At 39.5% G+C, this 9,319-nt stretch overlaps 1 protein-coding gene across 1 annotated transcript; it reads right to left on the bottom strand.

Annotated features, from left to right (window-relative positions):
* Positions 1–5,791: 5,791 nt before the first annotated feature.
* LOC127785055 (aspartic proteinase-like protein 1) lies at positions 5,792–8,269 on the bottom strand. Its single transcript, XM_052312476.1, has 4 exons — positions 7,875–8,269; positions 7,390–7,525; positions 6,483–6,541; positions 5,792–6,179 (listed from the first exon to the last, which is right to left on the bottom strand). Exons 1-3 carry the CDS (start codon positions 8,162–8,164, stop codon positions 6,515–6,517), a joined length of 453 nt encoding a protein of 150 aa, XP_052168436.1. The 5' UTR covers positions 8,165–8,269; the 3' UTR covers positions 5,792–6,179; positions 6,483–6,514.
* Positions 8,270–9,319: the final 1,050 nt, after the last annotated feature.

The raw sequence follows: 9,319 nt of genomic DNA on the forward strand, positions 1-9,319 counted from the left end.
GGCTCCTTTTGCACTTTAATTAGAATTAATTTAATTTTTCTATCTTTCAGCTTTTATTTTTTGAAACCGCTAAGAATAGAGTTGTATAAGTTTTATCCTGAAATCATATCTTGTCGTAATGCCTTCCAAACAACTAATAAAGAAAGTGCCACTCCATATTTGATTATATCTTTACATTTCTTACCAAGGAATTAATATGGTCTTACAGTTGAAGTTTTAGATAAACGGTACTATTGCAATAGCACATCAATTGGTTGTGGTGGAAGTGCCATAGGCCAAATGTAAAATTAAGTAGGGAAGTCTGTTATCTCTAAAGCTTGAGTTATTAATAAAATTTGTATTAGAGCTTGCTCAACATCTTTTGTCCCAAGCTTGATAGTGGGTGTGTTTAGTTCACGCCAAAATTAGAAGTTTGGTTGAAATTGGAACGATGTGATTAAAAAGTTGGAAGTTTGTGTGTGTAGGAAAGTTTTGATGTGATGAAAAAGTTGAAATTTTTTTTAAAAAAATTTTGTAACTAAACTCGGCCAGTATATGCTAGCGTACAAATGTCTGATGATGTTTTGTTTTTTAAAAAAAGATTAAAATCTGGCCTCTCCACCATACTGATCTTTCTATTCCAATAAAAATGGATATAGAATCAGATATGATATATTCCAGTACCACGAATCTAATAGTAATATATTCAAATTGTATTAGAATTTGTCATATCCGATATTAGATTGATTTTTTATGGGACGGAAGGCGTGACCTACACAGCCAAGCAATGTCTAATGATCTGACAGATCACTGGTGCATGAGCAAAGATGGCCCGATCTCTCAAGTCAAAACACATAATGATGCTTCGCGTATAAACTATACTCAGTTAAACATCTGTGTGCAGTTACAGGGATGATGTCAAAGCTGTTGGATGTGAACAAACACCTTGCCATACAAGGAGACCGACGGGGAAGCACGCCTCTTCACTATGCTTCGTCGGCAGAAGGATGTTTATTTCCCACGCCCCTTATTTGTTGATACTTTCATCTACATGGTAAAGCATTACTTTTGAGTAAATATTACCTTTTTCTTAGTACCCCGTCTTCATCAGAATCGCTGACGAATAGCTAGTATTCAATAATACTCTCTCCGTATAAAAAAAATACAAAGGCGTACTTTGTTTTGTTTAAATAAGGCTTTGACAACAGTTTACTCTATCACTCGCTTCTATGTATTAACCTTTTTCACACCGTCTTCAACATAATGCTTTAACCATTAAATGTTTTGTAAAATATTATATCAACAACTACTAAATCAATGCCATACCAATGCCATATGATTCGTTTAAATATAAAACTAACTACCATAAGCATCACATTGAACACACATACTTTAAATTCAATTATCAATAAGGCATTTAAATGTTGAATTTGTGAAAAACAAGAACACCTTACTTATTTAAACAGAGGGCGTATAATATATTTTTTTCTGGCACAAAATTAATGTTATTAGATTTACATTCAAAAGTATACAGTACCTATGTATTAGCTCAAAATTGAACTAATTTAACCCACATCAAACATTTGCAAATGGAGGTAGTATATTGAGAAAATCCATAAAATATCATTGACAAACACCCAATACTAATAAATACCAACGACAAGCACGAACCCATAAAATACTATTGTACAAGCCATAGTCGTTAGGGTTCCATTAGCATCTCTCCATTAAGTGCTATTAGATAAACAATGCATTCAACGATGCGGAGTGGACCGAACATTAACGGTGATGATATTTCTAGGACAAAATTGCTTGTAAAATACTCCCTCCATCCTATAATATAAGGCATGGTGAAACCTAGTATGGTTTTCAAAACTTATAACTTTTCATATACTATAAAGTTTAATTTTTCATATACTATAAAGTTTATTGCAACAAAATTATAATCATCTTAATGTAAATTTAAATGTCAATCCAATGATATTAATTTTAGCAAATAAAATTTAATTTATATTATAATATCTGTTGGTCAAATGTTTTTAAAGTTCAATCTTGGAATGTGTGCATGCATTATATTATGGGATAGAGGGAGTATCATTTTATGAAATTTGCACTCATTGATGATATATTTTGGATTTGGGTGTTTGTCAGAAGCATTTTTTAATTTTCTCCAGTAAATTTACTTTTGCTTGGGAACGACACAGCAAACATTATCGGATATATCTCCGTTGCTATGAAAGGGGAACAAGAAGGAAAAAAACAAAACTAATTTGACACTTCGATGTGGCTGTATAGGAAACCAAGCCCACCACCGCCAATTACTTTTCGCTTTTCCCGTCATCAAGGACCATTAAGGCGAATCTTGGATGCTCACCCAATCTCTGCGAGAATAGCGGACAACAATGGGTCATTCCCTATACATGTTGCTGCTTCGACGGGCAGTATCAAGGCCCTACAAATTTTGATTGCTGTGGATCTAACCTACGCTGGCTTGCGTGACGACGAGGGACGGACGTTCCTTCATGTTGCCATCCAGAACAAGCGAGATAACACAGTAGAATTTGCGTGCCAAGAACCGAAACTAGCATGGGTTCTGAATATGCAGGATAACGATGGCAGCACTGCGCTACACCTGGCTGTGCTGATTGGGGAACTGAGGATTTTCAGTTATCTGATGCAGAACAAGCAAGTACTAGTGAGCTTGCAAAATTATAACGAGCAAACTGCTCTGGACATTTCATTTGGTAGCAGAACCACTGGGCTTTCTTACGGCATGGTAATCAATCAACCTACTGATTGTTCCATTAATTATACATCGGGAGAAAATTAGCAGTTGTAGTATACAAATATTTACAGTATTCAGTTATTCTTGCAGGACCCAAGGGTTAGCATACACCGGATCTCGGTGCTCGACATGGCAACTACCGACAGGATCAGTTCGAGGAAGAGCGCATCCCCAAGCTGGACGAAGAGAAAGAATCAAAGAAAATCACGGAGTCCACACAGGCCCTCGGCATCGGCGCGGTGCTCGTCGCGACGGCGACGTTCGCGGCGGCTTTCACAATGCCTGGAGGGTACCGCGCGGACGACCACGCCGACGCGCGCCGGGAACTACGGATTCGACGCGTTCAATTCGTCGTCTCCAACGCGCTGGCGTTCACCCTGTCGTGCATTGCCACCACGCTGCTCGTGCTGTCCGGCGCGGCCGCGGTCGACACGCGCGCGCGGCAGGCGTCTCTGGGCTTCGCCGTGGCCTTCCTGATGGGCGCGGCGAGGAGCTTCTGCGTCGCCTTCGCTCTGGGAATGTACGTGGTGCTGGCTCCGGTGGCGCTGGCAACCGCCATTGCTGCCTGCTTCATCACCTCCTTCACGCCGCTGGATGTAACACTGTTTGTCAGGGTTTTCTTCATCGAAGCAAGAACGTTGCATCGTAGATTGGGGATTGAAGCATGGTGGACATTAGGTAAGATGATCGTGGGGAATTTGCTGAGCGAGTTTTGGTGCTACATCGTAATATTCGGCTTGCCAGCTGTTCTGAAGCTCAAAAGAAACTGATGTGCTGAAGTCAAAGTACCAATATAAAAGACCTAATGATTTGGAGACTGATCATTGTTTTGTATATTTGTGTATATATATATATATATATATATATATATATATATATATATTTATTTATTTATTTATTTATTTTTTAGAATATTCAACTGCATTATTTACCTTTACTTTCGCTAGTGATATTTGTTGAGAAGATAGCTTGTCACGCTCGGGAATTAAACCGGTTCCTGGGTGCTCGGAGAAAAGAACAAATAGGTGTGATCAAACACGTACTTAACCGCGTTCTCGTTGGAAGTATTATAACGTAATTAAGTTTCCTACTTACTGTGCATTCCTGCAGGCATATTGTGTGAAATAGACAAGGAAATAGTCAGCAGTCGTTGCGCTGGAAAACCATGGGCAGTCATGACAAGCTTTGCCACGACCCGAGCTAGGCACCGCACAGCATGCTAATAAAAACGAGGCACCAACGGATCGAGCGCCCGATTTTTTCTGGCGCCCCTATCATCATATGTTATCATGCATGCAAAACTTTGCTAAGCAAACTTTAAAACTATTTTTTCTATTAAATTATTTATCCAAATCATGATATGATGACACGGTTAAATCCGTTGCAATTAAATCTTTAAAACAACGCCCGCGCGTGCGCGGGCATGTATTGTAGTTTGTCTTTCAAACACTATAACGACAAAATATAAACTGGAGAACATTTCCAGAATATAAATCGGAAAGGAATTTCGCACATATGCACGGACATCTTATTTATTATTAAAAAATGTTAAAAGGAATCATACATCACTATATATATATTATATATATACTGTAAGGGAATTTAGATTATCCTATAATAAAAAAAAGAAATATATTTACCATAAAATAGACGGTAGATTTTAATATACTACTTATGTGATAAGGATGTCTCTTAGATTTAAATAAAAATCCAGATATCAATTGCTAGAATCTTCGATAAAAGAAAGTATGAATTACTCACCTATTCTTCTGAATTATACGTATCCACGCGATTAATTTTTGGTTACGATGTGCAAAAACAAACCATTTCCATGGGAAGCATTTCTATAATGAATTTATATAATGAATATACCAAATTGTGATCAATCAAATGTTGCTGAGTCCTGGTATTTACTACCGCTCGGAATTAGACCATAAAGGAATTTCTATCTACACCGGAGCGATAATATTAGATTGGGGAGGAAGATCTTAAAATCGTAAATTAAAGGCCGTGGACAATAAATCTGTGCCGCATCGATGATTTTTTCTTATTAGTATTTCTTTCTGATTCTACTATGTACGTGTGCATGTCTTCTTGGCTTTATATTTTTTTTATCGTATATGGTGTAGGTATTTAAGTTTTGTTTTTATTTCAGGTAGGGAGACGATCGTACGATATATGCATGTTGTGTTTTTTTTGATAGAGATTAGCAATGGTAATTTTAAAGAGCTCTAATCCAATGTATAAAATAATGGGTCCACTAATTTAAGTGAAAATTGAAGGTTGGATGTAGGAGCGTCAGCTGAAAATGTCTAGGAGCATTCGCAGCAGCGCCACGTGAAATTTCGAGGATTACTCTAAATTAGAGCGCCACGTGAAAATGTAGGAGCGTTTGCAGGAAGTTTAATAGACTTTTAGTATATAATAGATTTCTAAGATTTCTCTAATTTATTTGAGAGTCACGTAGCGGTGTAAAAGTATTTGTAGAACTTTTAATATATAATAGATAGATTTAGAAGATGGTTTTAAGAACATTGATTGGATATTTATTATAGATCTTAATTTGACTAAATATATTTATATTTGTGAAGTAATATATTTTATTGAAAATTTTATTTAACTAAATATATTTATATTTGTGAAGTAATATATTTTATTGAAAATCATATTTTAAAGACCATTGATTTTTATGGATGTATATTTTCTCTGTCTTTTTGTATAGATTTTTTTTTGTTCCAGCAAGATTAGGAAAGATCATGTACGTTTGTACGTATGGAAGTATTTGTATCATACAAACTCATACGTACAGTTGTAGCGCCTGTATGTTAAACATAAGGAAGTTATTATTTGTTAATAATAGATGGACGCGACTAGACCGAGATCGGTCTCGCGATAGGCGTATTGCGCGACCCGCGTCCCTGCCAGAAAAAAAAACCACGTCGCCCGCGCTGCTGCCAAAAAAAAAGAAAGCGCGCGCGCCACACGCCGTGCAGCGCACGGCTCTCGTTTAGCATGGGATAGCTGGCGTGGGCCCGGCTAGGACAGCGCGCTGCGCGCCTCCCTCCCCCACCAACCCATCAAATCCAGACAGCCGGTGGTGTCAATCCCCACGCTGCTGCCATGGCAGAAAAAATCAGAAAAAAAGAAAAGGAAGCACGAAGAGGGGAGGAGGAAAACCAACATCTCGGAGGAGGAGAATAAAGTAGAGCAAATCCAAAAAAAAGTATCACAGGTAACCTACACATGAAGTTCATCATCTGCTTTTTGAGATCCATCCACAAAAAACATAGAACTAACCTAGATCTTTTCTTTGAATATGTGCTGTAAATTTGTAACTAATGAGGTGTAGTCTTGATTTCTGTCTTCCATCTTGATTTCTGTCTTCCTTCATACCCCCAAATTTCCTTTGTATGTGCTGTTTGGCAAAAAAAAGTTGGAGAAAAGGTATGAGTACTGCTATTTCAAAATCTCAAAGAAACTTACTTCTAACACTTCAGTAAGTTACTTCCTAGGAACATGTAAGTTGCTTCCACATAAAATTGAATTTACATTCCCTAGTTACACAACATGATGCATTCCATAGTAGCCTCTCAGAGCAAAATTAACAGAAAAGTTACTTCTAACACTTCAGTAAGTTACTTCCTAGAAACATGTAAGTTACTTCCACATAGAGTTGAATTTACATTCCCTAGTTACACCTTCTGTATCCATTTTGTACCTTGTATGTGCACTCAGCATGATGCATTCCCCCTAGTTGCCTCTCTTTCTCTTCTGGTACTGCATCAAAACAAAATGTGAAAAAAAACTATAGCCATTGATGTCAAAATGAGAAAAATTGATTCCTAGAGTCATCTAACTGTAAATGTCTAAAAAGTTACTGTCCTGTTGCATGTTACTTACTCCCAAAAACTGTACATAATTACTCCCAAAACTGCATTGACTTACTTCCAAGCTACACTGACTTATTTCAAAAAAACAGAAACTGTACTGACTTTAAAAACATGTAGGTTATTTTCTATAGCACAGACGTAACATTCTGTTCTTTCTAAGTTACTTCTAAATGTGTAATAAGTTACTTCTTAATGTACATTAAGTTACTTATAGCTGGGAACTAAGTTACTTCCTCCTTAAATTAAGTTACCCTTTGAAGTTACTGCAAATGTGTGCTAAGTTACTTCTTAATGTGCATTAAGTTACTTATAGCTGGGCTTTAAGTTACTTCCTCCTTAAACAGCAAAAAAAAAGAAGGACAAAAAAATCAGCAAAAAAGGTACTGTACTGTAAGTTACTTCTAAAACATGCTAAGTTACTTTTGACAACATATGAATTTACTTCTAGAACATGTTAAGTTACCACTCCGTGTTAAGTTACTCCTAGAACATGTTGGTAGAAAACTAAATGCAGCCATATGATTGTTAATTTTACCGAATAATGCTATGGTTTAAAATGACACCAATCTGAACAGGCCCTCCGCGACAACAATTTTATTATTAGTCAAGCCAGGAGAAAAGTAACAATTTCTTAGGAAACAAATTTGTTAATCTGTTAACGTTGCCACGAGCATCCCCATATAGAGCATCTATATATCCGTAACATGACGTTACTGATCACAAAGAGATGCATACCAAACTTCCATGGTAGCTGGACAACGGCGCACATTGGATACAATCACAAGGCACCCAAAACAAGTCACTTCCAGCATCCAATGCGACCAGGAAGGAAGTATTTGGCGTCCCAACGTCCACCCAAGTGTAGTATAACCTGCACATCCATCCAAAGACAGAAGAAACTCCACAACTCAGAACGCAACCTAAGCACGACTGTAACTCTGCACGAGGCTGCTTGGCCCATCACAAATTCACAGTGTAACCCATACTACGCAACGAAAAATACTACAAAAGTTTGTGATAAAATAGTGGCGCATTGTTCTATATCGGCTGTCCTATAGCACTACTGAAGTAACTGAACTACTACAGCATGTGAACTTGCGAGGAGATGCTACTGCATCTACAGTGCAACGGAAGATTAAAAATGCCGAGGAAGAAATGCAGTAAGATCCGAAGGGGGCTAGAGGGGCGAGACTGTAGCCTAGGCAGGAAGTGTAGCTCACCAGCCCAAGTCGTTGCCGGAGGGGAAGATACTGCCGCCCTGGGAGAGGGAGAGGAGCTGGTACTTGCCGCCGACCCGCCGCTTCTGCCGCTGGAGGTTGCTCCGCACCAGCACGCGGAAGTAATCCCTGCTCCCGCGACGGGGCCTGCGCCGGCCCTCACGCGAGCCCGCCGCGAGCCGAGCCTCATCGGACAGCCGGTGCACCATCCTCGCCGACAGCGTCGCCGCTTCCGCCGCCGCTGCCGCCGCGGCGAGCAGCAGCAGCAGCAGGAGTAGCACCAGGAGGCGCATGGGTGGATCTGGGCCGAAGGCGGTGGATCTGGGGGTAATGCGGCAAGGTGGAGTGGAGGATCTGGGGCTAGGTTTTGCGGGGTGCGAGGTGAGGAGAATGGAGGAGGGGGCGGTGGCGGTGGTGGTCGAGCGGGTGGGAGTGAGAGCGTTAGGGGGAAGAAGAAGAGCGAGGGGGCAAGGGCGCCGGGTGCAAGCCACGTCGCTCGCGCGCCGATCGACGGCTTCCACGCGATAGGACTAAACGGAGATGCCTCTTCGTTTAGATTATACGATAATAGATCTAATCTAATGGTGTAAAATAATAGGTCCACCAATTTAAGTGAAAATCAACGGTGAGATTAGATAGTACCATGTGGCGACTTAGGAGTATTTATAGGAGTGCCATATGACAGCTTAAGAGCGTTCGTAGGAAGTTTAATGGACTTTTAGTATATAATAGATACATAATAGATACCACACATGGATAAAATCATATGAAAAAAATATTTAGCTTATTATTGAATTATTTTTAAATGTTGCATGTTGTTCCATCAAGTTTTTTTTTTTTAACTAGGAGAGCATTGCTCCCCCATTTCCATTAATAGAAATGAGAATTACAGGTCGGATAAAAAAAGCTAAAGAAAGGGAAAAAAAAAAGCCTTCGTGCTTGCTCTCCCTGACCAGGTGCCTTCCCACCATGGCTGGGAAAGCAGCAGAGATTCGTTTTCACATTCCAAAATATCATCCTAGCAGCATTAACAACTGAAAAAGACTAATTCTAGAGCTGTACCCAGCATCAACCAACTACGATACCCTATTTTTCTTTTTGGAACACGAAGAAACATGACAGATAATCTCATTGCTACGAGTCATTCATGGTGAAGCCGCCTTGTCTCGTAACCTCCTTGCTTTGAAACTCCATCCATGGTGAGCGCCATATATCTCAACGGCAACTCGCTTTAGCAGCCTGCCCCCCTCCTGCAGGCTTCCTATTCCGCCCTCCTTGTTCTGCAAAAGAGCCCAATCGGTGATGTTGTGAGCAACTTGAAAAATAGCGTCAACCGGGTCTTTTGGAAGTATATTCTCAAAACAAGCTTTCTTAGTTTTCAAACACTCCACAGAATTGCAGCCACCCTCCACAGAGACTAAATCTCTAGTCTTTTTTGGGAATTCGTT

Source organism: Oryza glaberrima, chromosome 9 (genome assembly GCF_000147395.1).
Source record: "Oryza glaberrima chromosome 9, OglaRS2, whole genome shotgun sequence".
In the NCBI taxonomy this organism is placed as follows: Eukaryota; Viridiplantae; Streptophyta; class Magnoliopsida; order Poales; family Poaceae; genus Oryza; species Oryza glaberrima.